The 19,403-nt window shown below is 36.9% G+C and overlaps 1 protein-coding gene across 4 annotated transcripts in view; it reads right to left on the minus strand.

The window, feature by feature from the left end:
• Positions 1 to 19,403, minus strand: part of LOC145673772 (DDB1- and CUL4-associated factor 11-like) — a 91,780-nt gene that overhangs the window by 35,422 nt on the left and 36,955 nt on the right. For all 4 annotated transcript variants that reach the window (XM_081743529.1, XM_081743526.1, XM_081743528.1 and 1 more), the window contains exons 3-5: positions 15,779 to 15,880; positions 10,496 to 10,655; positions 4,475 to 4,621 (exon numbers count right to left, since the gene is read on the minus strand). In XM_081743529.1, coding sequence (XP_081599655.1) covers positions 4,475 to 4,621; positions 10,496 to 10,655; positions 15,779 to 15,880 — 409 coding nt within the window. The remainder of the gene's footprint in view (positions 1 to 4,474; positions 4,622 to 10,495; positions 10,656 to 15,778; positions 15,881 to 19,403) is intronic.

The raw sequence follows: 19,403 nt of genomic DNA on the forward strand, positions 1-19,403 counted from the left end.
GCACAAATCCTTTGTTCCCTCATCACGCTAATACGGCTGAACCAATTTCTTTTATTTTTGGGGGGTTATTAGGATTTGGACCCTAGATGGTTTTTATCATATCACTTTAATTTTTAATTACCAGCGTCTTGAGATAATTGACCATTCAAGTGTCCATAACGTACAAATCCTTTGTTAGTTCATCATAGGTATAAAAATAAACGTATTTATATGCAACCCGCATGACCGTGTCACTCGGCGGGTTAACATAAATGACAGGCGATATAATGTTAACATTTACTGCAATCTACTGTGGTTTTTATCATATCACTTGAAAGCGAAAAAGTAAAAATTATCTAAGTAACAAAGTTTATTGCGTTCCGGGGTGACCGCAGCGAAGCGGGGCGGGTTAACATAAATGACAGGCGATATAATGTTAACATTTACTGCAATCTTCTATGGTTTTTATCATATCACTTGAAAGCGAAAAAGTAAAAATTATCTAAGTAACAAAGTTTATTGCGTTCCGGGGTGACCGCAGCGAAGCGGGGTGAACGCTGCTAGTATAAGATAAGGACTTGTAGTTTAACGTGGAATCCTAATCAAGTTATTAATGTTATTCAATTTTTAATGTTGTTCTAGTTGGAATTGAACCATGGATCACGTGCACCTAAGAAAAAAAAATGCAATATGTTTACACTTAGTTCGTTTCTTTATGCGTTATTTCATTGAATTTCAAAAGCATTTTTATTTCTTTGCCCAACTAGGTTGTTTACATATGTTTAATAATATTTTTGTAATATTGTAGCAAATATGTATTGTTGTTAATTTGAAATTTCAAAAGGTACGTATACTGTGAAAAACCATATTTAGAAACACTGAGTGAGAACCAGTGACAACGAAAGAAAATTATATATATATAAATGATGAAAAGACATCAAAAGACAGAAAACATTTTATGAATACATAAAAGTGGCTTAACGAAATAAAAATAAGTAACTTTAAATTTCCAGTGGCTAGACATACAGGTGAAAAAAAAAAAGGGCCTGCAAAGTAGTGAAATTTGGCATGCATAGTGCTTCGTGAATGACACCTCACCCATAGTGCTTCGTTAACAGTGCAAAGAAAAATAGTTTCTTCAACACATGGTCCTAAGTCATTTCCAAGTTAAATTTTGATTGGACAATCTTCGATTATTAGCCAATGGAAAACAACGTTACGTCCAAGGCAGATGGACTGTCAGGTGCTTTGTGTTAGCTTTAAAAAAAACTGCGCCAAGCACTTTCAACGATGGCGGCTTGAAAGGAACTGCGTATGCAATGTGCGGAGGAGGACATTTTTTGGAGTTGTTAATGTTAATAGAGAACTTTATTAAAAGCTGACTAATAAAAAGTTTTGTTATTTCTGTGTGCATTGAAGTAGAAGGAAAATATGGAAAAGCGAACTGCAAAAAGCATCGGCGTCTTGCCTAGGATTATTGAGGAAAAATACCTGCCAGTGAAACGTCAGTAAGTAATTCAATTTTGGAACATTTCCAGTGACAATCTAAAAGAAAACTTCATCTCCATATCGCTTCAGCCCGGTTATTAAACGAGAAGTTATAGTGACAAAATGGCATCGTTCATTCGATAAAGCACGCCAATCTAAAATTTCGCTTTTCGTTGGTGAAAGCAAGTTAACGAACCACTGTAAAAGAAAAAAAAATCTGTTTGAATTTAAGAAAGAATACATAAAAGGTTAGATAGGTTAGGTCACAAGATTATATATATTGATAGCAATATATATGTAAGTTTTGCATGTCTTACGGCCGTACAGTTAATGATAAAAGTGTGAAATTTGTTTGTTGTTGTCTTTACAATTCATGCTTGTGCACGTTTAGTTCATATTTGTTTCATTATGCTTGTTGTGTTGTGTTGTAATGTAGGTCATTCAGCGAACAAATATTAATTTTTAAAGTTTGATAGTTATGTTTAATTTGTCTTTTCGACTTTTCCCTGCAAGTTTAATTTCTCCGCGAGTTCAGGTTGCGGAACGTATTTGCCTCAATGCGGCAATAGTGGGCTATCTCTCGCGGTGGATAGTTGAAAAAAAAAAAAAGGAAGTGAGAATTAATTTTATTGTTTAGTCTTAATTAAAGGTAGCCCATACGTAATTAAACACGGTGTGATCAACTTCTTCATCCAGGTCCTCCCAAGCTTGGGTGAAGGTTGGCAAAGCACAGTTATGCTATCGGATGGAGGGGATGATTTGGCAAAGCACAGTTATGCTATCGGATGGAGGGGATGATTTGGCAAAGCACAGTTATGCTATCGGATGGAGGGGATGATTTGGCAGAGCACAGTTATGCTATCGGATGGAGGGGATGATTTGGCAAAGCACAGTTATGCTATCGGATGGAGGGGATGATTTGGCAAAGCACAGTTATGCTATCGGATGGAGGGGATGATTTGGCAAAGCACAGTTATGCTATCGGATGGAGGGGATGATTTGGCAAAGCACAGTTATGCTATCGGATGGAGGGGATGATTTGGCAAAGCACAGTTATGCTATCGGATGGAGGGGATGATTTGGCAAAGCACAGTTATGCTATCGGATGGAGGGGATGATTTGGCAAAGCACAGTTATGCTATCGGATGGAGGGGATGATTTGGCAAAGCACAGTTATGCTATCGGATGGAGGGGATGATTGGGAGAGGTTTTTTTTGCTATGTGATTCCACTAAGTTAAAAGTACAAGGTTAATTCGTGCGACCTTCTTCCACCGAAGCGATAGCACTTACAAAGGCTGGATTAATTGAACACGCTAGACCATAACTTTAATCGAGGGAATTAATACTGGATACTATATTACGTACTATACCTGACAAGGGAATCAATCTCTTGTGGTTGCCTGTTACACATTGTGAATTTAACACAATTGAACTTATTTGAGCATTCGACAAAAATAAAGTTACAACAACAAGCAAAACTTCAAAGTAACTGATGTCTTGAAATTGTGAATCGATTCTCTGCTTGCGTGTCTTCTGCTGTTTGGAAGAATGCAATGAAACATGCATGTAAGCTGTAAAATGCGTATACTGATAAAGCTCACTATCTTGAGGTACTAACAAGTGTCCAGGAAAATAGCAGCAGCAGCGATTAAGTCAACAAGTGACGAAAGCGAATGAAGTAAGTAGATTAATAGATTTTTGGATGTGTTACTTCAACATTTTTCACTTCAATGTTACATTAAGATACGTACATCCATTATTATTATTTTTAAGATGTTGTGAGATCTTAAAGGGCCCATACACGCAGACACATGCACGAATGAACCGTCCAACTTGCATGAAAAATGATAAAACCACAGGCAAGTTGATTGTGTATGGCTTCGTTCATGCATGTTGAAAGTTTTCGAAATCTGTAAACATGGATGATGATTTTGCCGTTCTTCATGCATGTTTACCGTGTATGTGTTCGTTCATGCAAGTTGCTTGTTTTATATTTAGGTCCGCCAATCACGACAGCGGAAGAAATCACGTGACTCTTTCCTCCGTAATGCCAAGGTTGTAAGTTGGACAGCATGCTGGTACGTGTGTGGGCAAAAATTTCTTCCAACATGCATGACGAAACAAATCTTTCATGCATGTTGAACATGCAAGTGTGTTCGTCTATGGCTCCCATTAAATATTTTTTTTCTATTACATTCTCATGAAGTAGGCACCACGCTCCAAGCTTCCTTAACGTGACAACACAGCACGAGATGATTTGTACAGCGTTGCCGCACTTTCAGCTGCTGTATGCTATTTTTTCACATAAGCACGGGGAATTTAAAGGCTGGGCTGTTGGAATGTTGAAATAAGCATTTTTTAAATATAAATACTCTACCAACTAAACCCTTTTTTGTTAAAAGTTTAAAATATTTGGAACACTAGAGTTCTAAATTTTCGAACTGTGTTTTGTATGCTTCTCTACCTACCACGGTAAAGGAGATCAGAGCGTCATAAATTTATTTTAATTACGTGAAAAGTATCACGTGATGAAAATTGAACTTTTCACAACTTTACAGCTAATGGATGCATCTACATATCGTGCACAGGATCTCGTTTTTGATATATATAGTCCTATAAACATCGATACACCAAAACGTACGATAAAAATAGGCGCTTTTTCATTAATTTCTATTTTTTTTTCTCACTACACACTACAAAGAAAATTTTGGTATGTTAAGTATTGAAAAGACAACATTCCAGCAATTCCAACGAGGTACGACTATGTAATATAAGTTTTGAGTGAACGTCAGGGCAGGACCGCGAAACCAGGAGCCTATTTTTATGAAATGGATAATAGCACTAGGTCCTAGTATCAATATCATAAGCGAGAGAATCCTACGTAATTTTTACTTGCATTATTCATCACCTTCATACAACTAATCTTAGACTGACTGACTTCCACGAAAATGCCTTCATCATTACCAAAATACACTACATTAGCACTGAATGTAATGCCATACTTACTGCATTCAGACCAACTTGAATATACTAAATAATTCCCATCAGGACTAAAAGCTGTGTCGAGAATACTCCAACCAACGTCTCGTGCTTGTATTGTTTTGAAAAGGTCAAACTTTCCCTCGCTTGTATTGTAAAGACGTAAATTTCTGTCTGTGGAAAAGAAAGAAAACAAAAAGTCATAAGTATCAACAACTAAGGTAATATATGATACTAGTTTATACAAAAACACTGTAAAGAGAAAAGTTGCAGAGGGTTGTGCTCTAAGAGTGTACTCAAATTAAGTGCTATTTCGTAACATTCCCTACACACAAACTCCATGGCGCTACACCCCGACTAAGAATTGGTCGTTGAAAGCTTGTGGGGTAGTTACTGTCAGCACATTGGCTTTCATGGCTGCCATTTCTGGATTTCTACTAGGTATACACTTTTGAAGGCGACTGTACTAGTAATGTCTTCTAGCAGGACAAATATTATTATTTTTTTTTGGTAGTTACTTTATAAAAGGAAAAAATCGAAAAAGCAACACATCATGGACTTGCATGAGAAATAATAATTTTCATGACATTCAAAACAATATTATTCATCTATATATTAAAATGCCAGGTTTACGAGTTTGTTTCCAAAGAAAAGTATATATGTTTGTCTCCAATCCCTTCGATAATGAGATCTCGAAAACCACAAGTGCTAGAAACGTGCCATTTTCGCTGGTCGATTCCAAATTTTGTGGAGATTCTCCAGTTTTAATCTATCTATTAAAATGCTACAAAAGCAATACAAGCGCCTGAGCTCCAACCTCTAACTTTTGATTTTAAACCTTTGATTTACGGTTTTTTGTGATTTCACGTTAAAAAAAAATATTTTAAAGTATGTGCACTTAAATAAATTATTTAAATAGATCTTTTCCATAAAGTTTATCATGTTAAATTATTGTTCAAAGCTTTTGTATTGTAATATAAGTCTTCTCCAAAATCAGTTCAAATGAATTGTGCTATCATCTTTGGAGTTGTTTTAAACTATGTTTGTGGACGTTTATATGTTTGTGGCCAATCCTTTCAACAATGAGATCTCGGAAACTACAGGCTCTAGAAAGATGACGTTCTCACTGATCGATTGCAAATTTTTCGAAGATTGTCCAGTTCTAATTGAATATTTAAAAAACATGGTCATTATTTCTTTATTACATTTTTACTGGTACACTGGAAATGTTGAAAAAAAAAAACTAAAGCATCATATCCTACGCATTATACATTCCAACACCACATAGTTGTATATAGAGGTTGCATATGTCTAATTCATTTGTTTCAATGGCGAAATAATAATGAAAAGGAAGGATAACTATTTCTCCAGTCTAAGATGAATCTTTATTTTTAGTTTTTTGCCCAATGAACACCATATATAACGGACATTATAATTAATTGTGTATGTAATGTATTTGCTTATTGCATACTACATGCAAGAAGAAAGAAAACACTGGTCATACACGAATTAGGAACTCCAACCAGAAGTAGGATAAAATCTTGCAAACGGTGCAAGATATTGAGAAAAAATAATTGAAAAAAATCTCCCCTTTATAATACCCTTGCCGATTTTTTTTTTTTTTTTTTTTTTTTTTTTTAATCAAGACGTCTTTCATTTGAGTCTGTAAAGGGACATGTACAGATGTTGTGAGTAATGACAAGGAGATTCATGCTCATATGTGAACGATACGCTCTGTAGAGAACGCAGGTTCAGCTAGTTCATTTATAAAAATTTTAACTTGTGAAACAATTACCTAGCTCTGTCAGTCGCATCTTTCTCTACCTTATTTTCACAAATCACTTTTAAGTCTCTCTTTTAGTTGCTAGTTCTCTCGTTAGCACGATTATGCCCTTTAGGCTAAGGGAGACGGATGATTAAGGCAACTGAATACTGATGGAAGAATTGGTGGAATGGGAAAGTGGGTGTGCCCCGAGATAACCCACGGACACGATGTTGTTAATCAGAAACTTAGTTGGCTGGGGATCCAACCAAGGACCCCACGTACCAGGGGTAAGGGCTCTACCATTGAGCTATCATGCTCCTCTCAAGGAAAAATGAAGGTAGTTCTAATTTCCCACTTTTAATCTTTTTATTCATAAAATGGCGAAAGTGACGAGATGGTTGAACCGTTTAAAATAAATTTTTGTACTTGGTTGACCTGGGGTTTTATCATTACAACTTGATTAAATGGGTATCCTAAGCGAGCACGGGATTCAGGTTTTTCGCAAATAACAAGAGATGGAGAGTTTGAAATGAATATTTGAACATAGTTAAAACTTGAGTAGAGCTCGCGTATTATCATTTCCTTTCAAATATGCATCCTATGGTAAAAATACAGGGTCGAGCAGAAAAACTTTACGGTTTTCAAACTGAAATCGTGGCCAGACTGATTATTTCCAATATCTTTTGTTTTCGAGCTGAACAACAATTAGTTACGTAACATACCGCACCTACCTTTTCAAAATTATACTTCTATATGTTTCTTTCATTATTATTATTATTTTATTACATATATTTTTAGATCATTTCTTCACAGACATCAATATTGAGCTTGACAAGGACACTGAACTCAGCTCAAATCAGTTCAGTGCCTATGAAGTATTTGTCAGCAGAACATTCAGCATTCATCATGGAGATACGCAAGCAGCATTCATCATGGAGTTTTCTTTTTTTCTTAATGAATCAGTGGTTGTTTCTCATCATGCATTTCGTCGGCAATTCAACATTCATCGGAGTTGAAATTAAGTTTTAACGTCCCGTTCAGCAGCGAAAGTATATGAGACGTGGATCTACTGATTAACGTGAAATCCGAACCACATCAGATCCCGCCGGGATCGAACCCGGGTCTCCCATGCCAAAGGCGCGTACGCTAACCAACATTCATTGACATCACAGTTTTTTTCAAACCTCAACACAATATTGTTGTGGGTTAAGAATATTCGGAAAAGAGCTTGTGCCAAGACGGAGACACATTCAGGAAAACCAGGCACTGTTCGAATTCCAAAGAATATCGAGGAAATTTCAAGTATCTGGGAAGTATTTTGACAAGAGACGCTTACTGCAACAACGAGATCAAGTCAAGAACTGCCATAGCCAAAGAAGCACTCAACAAGAAAAGATCATTGTTAACTAGCAGCCTTAACATTGGAGCCAGGAAGAAGTTGGTCAAGTGCTATATATGGAGAATTGGACTGCATGATTCAGAGACTTGAACATTACGGAAGTTAGAGAAGAAATATATTAGAGAGCCTCGAAATGAGGTGTTGGAGGAAGTTGGAGAAGATAAAAAGGACAGAGAGGGTAACAAACGAAGCTGTTTTAAAACGGATAGGAGAGAAGAGGGCACTTTTAGCCAGCATCCCTTGCAGGAAGGCCAATTGAGTTGGATATATATTGCCAAGAAATTGTCTTCTTCATACTGCTATAGAAGGAAAAAATGGAAGGAAATCGAGGAATAGGAAGAAGAACACAAGTGATCGACGATTTGAAAATATTGGGAGTTAAAAGAGGAAGCTGAAGATCGAGAAACGTGGAAAAAACATTTCCAGACACAAATCTAAATAAATAAAAAAAGCCTCATTAGTTCCAGGACCTACCAACAAGCAGAATACTTAACAATAATAATAAGAAAAATGTAATTTTCAGGAAGTATGAGTTGTACGTTTTATATCTAATTGTTGTAAACAGAACAGTTTGAGTTATAGTTCAATTGGAAAATAGAAGATCATATGTGAAATCAGTCTGGTCACAATTTCAATTTGAAAACCGTTAGGTTTTTATGCGGCTGGTCTGGAGAAGAACTCGGTAGCACAGTGATAAGCGCATCAGCAGCATAAGCAGGAGAACCAGATAGAATTCCAGACCTAGTAGTACGTTTTCACTCTTTGAATTAAATTTTACTTTTTAATGCATTTTGAATAGAAATGTGAATTTTACTTTTTTTTTTTTTTTTTTTTTTTTTTTTTTTTTTTTTGTAAAATTGTTTTTCTAAACTTATGTTTAGGTGTATAAAAGAAAAATACATGCTTTGTCAATTTCATTTTATATTAATGTGTGGCTCATTTGAATAATCATATTGAGGAAGCGAGGCAACCTTGAAATTGAAAATTTAACGTAGTGGAAAAAATACGTTAAGACTGAAAGGCACATACGAATTCTGCTTAAGTGTGTAAAAATTCATTTTAGGGGGCTAATGATTTAACTATGCATCAACTTTGGGAAATGTTATAAGGATCGACTATGTGAAAATTCATTTCAGAGGGACTAATGACTTTGCCCATTGATTTTCATGCAATTGAGTGAATTTATCGCTCGAAGTCAAGAAAGACATTTAGGTATGTATCGAATTTTTTTAAAAAAAAATCCTTTCGGAAGAAGAAGATAACTATTTTACCTAACAATTATCATGAAATGGGTGTGAATTTACCAATATGGCGTGCGACAAAACGATGTAGCTCAAGTTTTTTTTGACTTTAAGAAAACTCTTAGAAGAAAAAAAATGAAATCTTTAAGTTTTACGTCCCACGGTTATGCCGGTTAGGCTAAAGGAGACGGTGATGATGAGTGAAATGGTGGAATGAAGAAAGTAGGAGAAAACGGGAGAACCCCAAGAAAACCCATGAGCACGGTGTTTGTTCACCACAAAGTTCACACGGCTTGAGCTGGGATCGAACAGGGAACACCAAGCACCGGAGGTGAACGGTCTACCACTGAGCCACTGCGCCCCCTTAAAACTCTTAAAACAGTCTGCAAAAGGTGGTTTAGGGAGGTGTAACGAGTTTTATAATAACAAGCAACTATATAATTTTTGCGCTCATGAAAGCTAAAAGAAACTGAAGTAAAGAGAAACCATTTAAAATCGCATGAAACCTATGTAAATAGAAACATCTTGATTATATTTATATTAGTGTCGCTAATTGTGACTTACTCTGTATAGTGATCACCAACTTATTGCCGATCCAGTGTTTAAAAACAAAGTAAAATCTAAAAGTATTTGTGAAATTGAAGCTCTTCATTAGTGTCTAGCTGTCTATGGCAACAGGGCTTGCTACCGAAATCATATTTGTAATGTAACAATCCAATGATGAATCCCAGGGTACATAATAAGTGAATGTTAGTTAAATTTATTTAATTATGTCTTCATTTCTGGTTTCACATTTCACGATTATGTCCTTTAGGTTAAAGAAGATGGATTATTACTAAAAGTAAGAGAATATAAAAAAGTTGGTGAAATGAAAATGTGGCGGAAATGGAAAAATTCCGTGAAAAGTCGGACTCTTCGAACCAAAGGTGAGCGCTGTAAATACTGAGCCATCCTGTCCCCACAATTACGTCTTCATGATAGAAAAAAGTCTTTTTACGGCCGCTTGAAATAGGAAAACCCGAACTGAAGTGAATTCAAACTTAAGCCCAGAGATGTTCATTCTCGCGAGGGAGGCCCTCTCGAGGTCATCCTCACCCTCAAAATCCCTTGCCCACAATGACGCGAGGGCGACGGACAACTCTCTTCGCGAGGCGAGGGTGAACGAGAGAGAGGACTAACTGCCACTGCGAGGGCGAGGACAAGCTTCCAATACGAGGGTGATGGAGAACTCACTTCGCGATGGCGAGGGTGGACAACAGAGAGGACCAACTGCCTCTGCGAAGGCGAGGGTGAACGAGGGGAGGATCAATTGCCACTGTGAGGGCGAGGACAAATTTCCAATAGGAGGGCGATGGACACCTTCGCGAGGGTGAGGGTGAACGAGGGCGACTGACAACTCCCTTCATGAGGGCGAATGAAGACGGAGTAAAATGAACATCTATGCTTAAGTCATCGAAGCGTGAAGTTTGAATATATTCCATTAATTTTGTTCTTTCCAATTAACGAATGGACACTTATATTACTTGAAAAAAAAAAGTTACGATATTACTGTAAAGTACAAATATAAATAAATTGATTAAAATCATTCCTAATTACTAAATTACCAATAGGTTAAGTGTAGAAAAAGGAAAATCGTACTTTACCTTGGCTAGCACTCAGGAAAACATTCCCGTCCTTTGAATAAGTGCCGCAAAAGGCCTTATTATGATACGTGGCTACACGCTTCATTTTGTTCGGAAGGTATGAATTATATATCCTACAGCAATCACCACGAGTGAAACCATTGCTACCATACATGCCGACCTGAAAAATGAATTGGGCTGTAAGCACTCTACAATTAACACAGATATTTTCAAACAATTAAAAATATAAAATACTTTGGTAAGTTATACTATAAAAAGTTTAAGTAAAATGCGTTTCTTTTGCTGTGTGCTTAATTTCGGAGCTACAAAGCCCCAAATGCAGGGGTTAGGATTCAGGATATAGAAGGCAATTTTGAGGAGATAATAATAATAATAATAATAATAATAATAATAATAATAATAATAATAATAATAATAATAATAATAATAATAATCTTTATTAACGTAATGAAAACAGCTTAAAAGCAAAAATGTACCAACTAGTCTTACAATTCGACTAGCCTTTGGCTAGCTAGGGGTCCCACCGCCAGTCTCTCGTATTTGCTCGGCCTACGGCCTCACATTTCTTATGTATCAGCCTTTGCATTAAGAGTGAATTTCGTGCATTTGATCTTTAATTGCATTTCCTGAATTAGGCCCAGTTGGGGGTTTCGCCCCCGACCCCCGCGTTTACTCGGTCTACGGCCTCGCACCTCTGAAACCCACAATTCTAAGTTTATTTTCCTATTTCAACTATCTAAAAGATAAGAACTTGTATCCCTAGAAAACGCCCATTTAAATAACATGGGAATTTCTTCATCCCCCCTTTAAATCCCTTAAAAACTAAAAATATTCACTTTTGGCAATTTTCCTGTGAGTTAGTCCCAGAAACCTACAATCATGCCAAATTTCAACTTTCCACATCAACCGGAAGTACCCCTTTATTTTACGTCAGTTTATGTAGTTTTATATATAGTTAGGATATTTTTACTGTGGTATTATACATCGATGAAAACATAAGCTTTGGCAAATTTCATGCCATGCCAAATTTCATCATTCTATCCTACTTTGAGTGCCTAAATATTTTGGGGTGTAGAAGATGTCCCATACAAATAACATGGAGAGGATTTTTCAGTTCCCCATAAAACCACTCTAAAATTGGAAATTTTTACTTGTAGTGATTTACTTACGTAACACTTACAAAAACGTACAAGAATACCGAATTTAAACTTTTATTCCAATTCCAAATACCTAAAACATCAGATTATAGGTTCAAAAACCGCCCATTTAAATATCATGGGAAACTTCTTCATTCCCCCTTTAGACCCCCTAAAAATTAAAAATATTCACTTTTGACAATTTTCCTGTGAATTAGTCCCAGAAAGCTACAATCATGCCAAATTTCAACTTTCCACGTCAACCGGAAGTACCCCTTTATTTTACGTCAGTTTATGTAGTTTTATACATAGTTAGGATATTTTTATTGTGGTATTATACATCGATGAAAACATAAGCTTTGGCAATATAATCACTGTCAATTCCTAAAACACATTAAGACATAAAGTCTACATATATACAAATGTATGTTTGTATGTGTGCATGTTCCAGTATAACTCTAGAACAAGGGAAGCATTTCCAACCAACGTATCATTTACAACATGGAAAAGAATACTGTTGAGGTATGACCTCTAGCACACCTAAGGGAGGGGGAGGGGGTTACTTACAAAAATGTTCAAAAATGAGATGAGATAATATCCATATATTTTGTGGTCGCTGAGATGAAGAGACCGGGGATACAACCAGGGGCCCCACGCACCAGAGGTAAGCACTCAACCACTGAGCCACCGTGTCCCTTTAAATCTTAAGAAATTATGAACTCTGTTGCTTGAAAAAAATACATGAATAAATAATAATAATAATAATAATAATAATAATAATAATAATAATAATAATAATAATAATAATAATAATAATAATTTGAATTTATTGATAATAAAGACCACAACCGAAGCCAAAATGGTCATAATGTACAATACTATACAATGAAAAATTACAAAAGAAATACAAATAAAACAAAATAAATAAATTAAAAATACATCAAATCATCTCGACCAAATACAAAATAAAAGATTAGCACATGAGTTTGATACAAGCTAAATTGTAGAGTAATAATAATAATAATACAAGCATACTGTTATGTCTTACTTAAAACAAATGAACTTTTTAAACTTTCAAAAGTTATTTCCTCATAATGGAACTTGCCAGCTACTTTACCCCACAATTTATTCTTCACTTTGACACTCATATGATCTTGGTGAGACATTGGGTAGTGATAATAAAGAACTGAACATACTTCTACGGTACGCGATTTCTAAGCGCGTGATTCCGTGTTCGATTATCAGTCGAGGGGGATTGTCTTAGATATAAATTCAAATAGAGATGATGATCTCATCTTAAGCAGCAGGTCCTGTCGCATATAGACCCGGTGCTGAGAAGACTCGACTCGAAGTCTGCTGATGATGAAAGCTCAGAGCACTTCCCTTGGGTTGATCTCAGGCCTTACTACGGTGGGCACTTTACACTATTATGACCTCACTGCCATCCATCCAAAGATGGAATGGTTAATCACGATAGGTCTGACTTGCAGAAGATCAAAGAAATTACTTGGTTGTAGGATTAAGTAGGAATAAAAATTGGACCGATTTGTTAGGATTCACTACCGTAACTTTCACAAATCTCTAGCCATTTTCACGGCGGTTACTAACACCCTTCCAAAGAAGGGTAATATACGAGGGCTATCCAGAAAGTAGATTACGTTTTGGAATAAAAAATCAACAAAGTATAGGAAACAAATTTTATTATATACAGATGAAAGCCACACACAAATACTACTTTTCGACATAGTCACCATTCAAATTAAGGCATTTATCGTAGCGATGTACGAGCTTGGAAATTCCTTCGTCGAAAAATTCGGCCGCCTGCGACTTCAACCACTTCGTTACCTCTTCTTGCAGCTGTTCGTCGTCATCAAAACGCTGCATAGCCAGCCACTTCTTCATTGCTGGGAATAGGTGGAAGTCGCTCGGTGCCAGGTCGGGACTGTACGGCGGATGAGGAAACAACTCCCACTGAAAAGATTCAAGAACTTCACGCGTGACATTTGCCGTGTGGGGCCGGGCGTTGTCGTGAATCAACAAGATCTTAGAGCTCAACATTCCTCTGCGCTTGTTTTGAATTGCTCTTCTGAGGTTTTGCAGAGTTTGGCAATACCTTTGAGCGTTTATTGTAGTGCCTCTTTCCAGGAAGTCCACCAAAATCACACCTTTTCTGTCCCAAAAAACAGTCGCCATCATCTTCCTTGCCGACATTGTTTGCATGCATTTCTTGGGTTTTTGGGGAGAACCTGTGTGCCCCCACTGCATTGATTGCAATTTCGTTTCACAGTTCACGTGTTTCACCCATGTTTCGTCACCAGTAACGATGCGATCGAGTAAAGAGTCACCATCCTTATTGTAGGCGTCCAAAAAGTGCAACGCTGCAGCCATTCGCTGATTTTTGTGGTCCTCTGTCAAGATTTTTGGAATCCATCTTGCACAAAACTTGTGGTAACCAAGCTTTTCGCTGATGATTTCGTGCAACAAACTTCGCGAAATTTGTGGAAAACTCAAAGAAAGTTCCGTTATTGTGAACTTTCGATTTTCACGGACTTTAACATCGACTTTTTCGACAAGTTCGGCAGTCACTTTGCTGGGTCTCCCACTTCGATCTTCGTCGTGAACATTGGTTCGGCCATTTTTAAATCTTATGACCCACTGTCGCACTCCACCTTCAGTGATAATGTTGTCCCCATACACTTCACACAGCTGCCGATAGATTTCTATCGGTTTACAGTTTTTTGCTGTCAGAAACCTTATTACTGCACGCACCTCGCAGCTCGCGGGATTTTCAATTAACGCAGACATTTCAAACCGTCACAGTATCTTAACGGAGCACAGCACGAACCTCTCACTAGCACGGCTAGATGCCGACTGAGCTGCGCAACGCTCTGACCCCAAGATGGCTGCGCTAGCCCCGCCCCTAGCGGACACAGACGAAAACGTAATCTACTTTCTGGATAGCCCTCGTAATACGCCTATTTCGCGATGGACCGAGGTAGAAGTAGGAATCTACAAACATAGCCTGTGTCGGCACCGGATCGTTTTAAGGCAAGTATACTTTATACCAGCAGTGTCAAGAGGCGTCACAACACCACTCACTACAAAATCTCACACACATAACTCAGAGGAGTACATCCCTAGTCTTAGGGATAAAGATTAGGAATTAGATTTCTGGGCTTTCAACATCTAGGCCATGTTAGCCCATCACTAGGATTAGGATTATGAATTAGATTTCTGGGCTTTCGGCATCTATGGCCATGTTAGCCCATCACTAGGATTAGGATTATGAATTAGATTTCTGGGCTTTCGGTATCTATGGCCATGTTAGTCCATCACTAGGATTAGGATTATGAATTAGATTTCTGGGCTTTCGGCATCTATGGCCATGTTAGCACGACACGTATGAGGGATGACGTCCCTCGGCGAGCACACTATCCGAGGAAAGGAAAGCAAGGAAATCGGCCTGGGCCTGTATGTTAGGTACCATCCCGGCATTTGCCTGGTGTGAATGAGGAAAACTCGGGAAACCTCACTCAGGATGGCCAGCTCAATGAAAAGGTTTTCACACTTTTTCAACCAAGTGACACCACTAAAGCTTCTTGAGAGGTACCACGTACAATCTTAAAAAAAAAAAGTATTTGCTACCCACTTCCCTCTGAAAATCCTTGTATATTTAATTAAATCCAATTAATTACAGTTTTAATTAAATCACACAAATGTGGATTTTCTTTGTCCGGTTGAGATCTAGGTCATGGATATACAACAACTTCGTTTTTCACATTTTCCTGCCTTTGCGCCTTTGGAAATTTATTTATTTATTTCATTAAACGCGAATAATATTGTAGAACTTGGCCAATGGCTATCTACGGAAATAACGGTCAACTTAGGTAGTTGTCATTCTACAATCAGCGACGAAAGTTCTTTCAGTTCGTTAAAATTTATTTTGGGAATAACAAATGGTATGACTGAAACTGACAGAAAATTACATTGTTTTTAATTTATTGAAAACTGTATTCAAATTGCCCTTCCATTCTGAAGGTATTAACGAAACTAATTTCATCAAACTGAAAGAACTTTTGTCATTTACTGTACCTAGTTACAAGCAAATTTTGTATATGTAGGTCCGTTCTCTGAGATAGATACATACCTCCCTAGCTCGTATCATCTTAGTGACTGACGATGGCCTTTGGCAGCTTTTCGAATGTAGTAAGCCACAAGACTGCCTTGTTGCTAGGCTTATCTCGCTACGCTACAAAAGAAGAATTCCATACATTAACAATACTTTTTAAAATGCATGATACTTGTAACTAAAGTATTATATATCTATATAACGATTATGTAAAAGGAGCTGTGGATGTAGAAGGAAAATAGTTCTACTCAGTGTTTTATTTCTAAAAATAAAGGTGCCGGTACGCTGGACTTCAGGTTCATAATGGTTAAAAAGCTGCATACCTTTCAGGGTATGACTAATAATAATAATAATAATAATAATAATAATAATAATAATAATAATAATAATAATAATGTCCAATAGCATATCACTGTAGTCTTGTAAATAAAAACTCTTGCGAACATATATATAAAGATGCTTTAGAAACGTCTGATTCTTACATCTCAATTTTATAATACAATAAACGTAATGATAAACAATATTTCTTAGTGATTTGTTTCTTACTTCGTTTCTCTTTTTGTAAACGTGTAAATACAACACGTTGAGGTATAGACTACCAACAAGCCACCAGATCCGCAATTGCCATCTGGTAAATTTATTCTTCACTAGCAGCGTTCACCCCGCTTCGCTGCGGTCACCCCGGAACGCAATAAACTTTGTTACTTAGATAATTTTTACTTTTTCGCTTTCAAGTGATTTATAGCGCCTGTTAGTTATGTTAACCCGCCGAGTCACAGGGTCATGCGGGTTGCATATAAATACGTTTATTTTTATACCTATGATGAACTAATAACAAAGGATTTGTACGTATGGACACCTGAATGGTCAATTATCTCAAGACACTGGTAATTGAAAATTAAAGTGATATGATAAAAACCATCTAGGGTCCACATCCTAACAACCCCCCAAAAATGAAAGAAATCGGTTCAGCCGTATTAGCGTGATGAGCGAACAAAGGATTTTTTGTACGTATTGACACCTGATTGGTCAATTATCTCAAGACACTGGTAATTGAAAATTAAAGTGATATGATAAAAACCATCTAGGGTCCAAATCCTAACAACCCCCCAAAAATGAAAGAAATCGGTTCAGCCGTATTAGCGTGATGAGCGGACAAAGGATTTTGTGCGTTCTCTTTTATATATATAGATAACATGATTATAGTATCACGTATAAAGACCTTTTGCTAGCTATAAGTAGCTCTCTTTACAATGAACATCTGATAACTTTTATTAACAACTGTTAGACAACTCAAGCAACATCCAGTATATAATCTTTCTCTAACTGATTCATTGGTTGAAATATAACGCCGCTTTCTCCGCACTAGATTTACAGGAGATCCGAATCACTACTCTGCTTCTGATCCCGGACAGATATTTAACTAAGAATCGAAGTCAGGACTACTCGCACAGCAAGAACGCGCATTAGAACGAAGGGTTACTAATCTACAACCTGGAGTAGAAAACTTATACTTCAAAGATACGACTTCAGTTACGGACGTCGCGCGCTGAATTCCATTCCACCTTATCACCTACCTACTAGGAAGCGCCAAGGTAGTCGACTACGCAACGATTTAGAGGGAATACCGATCGCTGTACTTACATAATAAAGGAGTGGCAGTGTCCATAACGGACGACACTGGACGGTTCCAGAATTAATTTGAACGTAGAAGAATAAGTAGTACTCTAGTGAGGGACTAAGAAGGTAACCAGTTACTTGAATTAGGAAAGATGAGAACGGCGTAGAGGTAACGTTTTGTGATTTTTGCTTTTGATCGTCATGGTACCAACATTATGCAGAACGGAGTATCCTAATGAAAGTGAAATCTGAACCATTACTTCCGTTAACAGGGTTTAAAATTGCAATCACGCACACCGGAAACGAGAGAGATGGGCGTAAGGTTACAGGAAGAACTTTGTAAAGTTTCTAATAAGAACATGAACAGCTGCAAACATACTTAAAGGTATGAATATCTGGGTTTTTAAAGAATATCATTAAGATCTATCTAATAGACTTGTTGATGGCACGAATTCTGCTGCATTAACAAAGAACTTCATGTATTATTTTTATTTCATTAGTCTAATAACGAGCTATCCTTACATATCATTCTACTAACAACAATCCCCTAGAGGAGATTATCTAGAGATTTTGAAAAAAGAAAAAAATAGAGGAGAAAAAGAAACTAGAACTGAAGATAAAATTCAAAGGAAAACATGTTTGAATCTATCTCATGTGTATGTAATTTCAGGAACGTAAATTCTCACGGAGACTTCATCTTTCTATTTCCTCTATGATATTTCCAATGTTACCTGGCTTTAGGGCTGCTAACACGACCTCTATATCCCGAAAACACATTCAGAATTATGATCCAGTTATATCCTGCCCCTTGTGAAATTATACACGTGGGACGGATTTAAGTAAGTTTTCCTCTGAGTTTCGAGTTTTGCTTCTTTTATCATCTTTTTTTTCGTTCAAATCCCGTTTTCAAAACGAATCCTATCTAAGTTAGGAATTTACTTGTTCACACGAACACATGAATGGACGGTGCAAGGGTAAATTCTACATTGTGTATTGTGTGTGCTTTTCTTTAAGTACTTTATGCTTTCTTTCTTTTAAAAAATAATAATAATAAAACTACAAGCACTTGGTGTATGTAAGGTTTCCACTTTTAATATGATCACTCTGAAACCAGCAGGTCTTTTTGACACAAAACCTAAGTTATGGCATGATACTAAAGAAACATCCGTAAAAATTCTTATCCCAATAAAAGTATGGACAATTTTTAATCCACCAAGGTGTACGTAGGTTTGAACTGTAAGATACATTAAAAATTACTTTCAGGTAAACCACGTTTTATTAAACTAACTCACTCTACGGCCTATGGAACCTGGAGGTTGAATGCCGCGTTCAGAAAGGCTCTCCACTGACTTCTATCCTTAACCAACTGGTTCCAGTTTCTACTTTGTATTCCTATTTCTGCGAAATCCATCTTAATATTGTCTTTCCTAGGTGTTCCTAAAAACCATGTTTTATTACTCAATTAATATATAGGCGCATGAGAGGATAATTCAGATTAGCAAAAAATTGGTTACGTACCAATAAATCCTTCCGTGGGGAGATTAAACACTCTCCACACGTATCGGAACAACAAGCTAGTTCCGTCTTCATTTTTAAGGTAACACGGACAAAAATGGGTGAGAAAAAAGGTAAACATACCACAGAATAGATGAAGGACGTTAAAATACCACGAGCAGAGCACACTATCAATTTTAAAATCATTACTTTTCTCAACACTGCTACTATAAGAAATGAGTTACCAGCTCTACAGCGGATGCTGGAAATGTCCCCTGTTTTGATTCAAACACTGGTTTACACGTTTCACCAGATTGGCAGCAACTTTAGGAAGATTAGAAGTGTTAATCTTCTCAATGGCACTGCGAATGTTCGTTTCCAGGTCTTGAATAGTTCGAGAATTGTTCTTGTATACCTCTTGCTTTAAATAGCCCCATAGAAATGAATAGCAGTGTTGCCGGGTGCATGTAAGTAAAAATTTTATCATGATAATTTCAAAGTTTGTTTTTCAATATTTTCAGGAATTGCA

This window comes from Thermobia domestica, chromosome 17 (assembly GCF_964235325.1).
Source record: "Thermobia domestica chromosome 17, izTheDome1.hap1.1, whole genome shotgun sequence".
In the NCBI taxonomy this organism is placed as follows: domain Eukaryota; kingdom Metazoa; phylum Arthropoda; class Insecta; order Zygentoma; family Lepismatidae; genus Thermobia; species Thermobia domestica.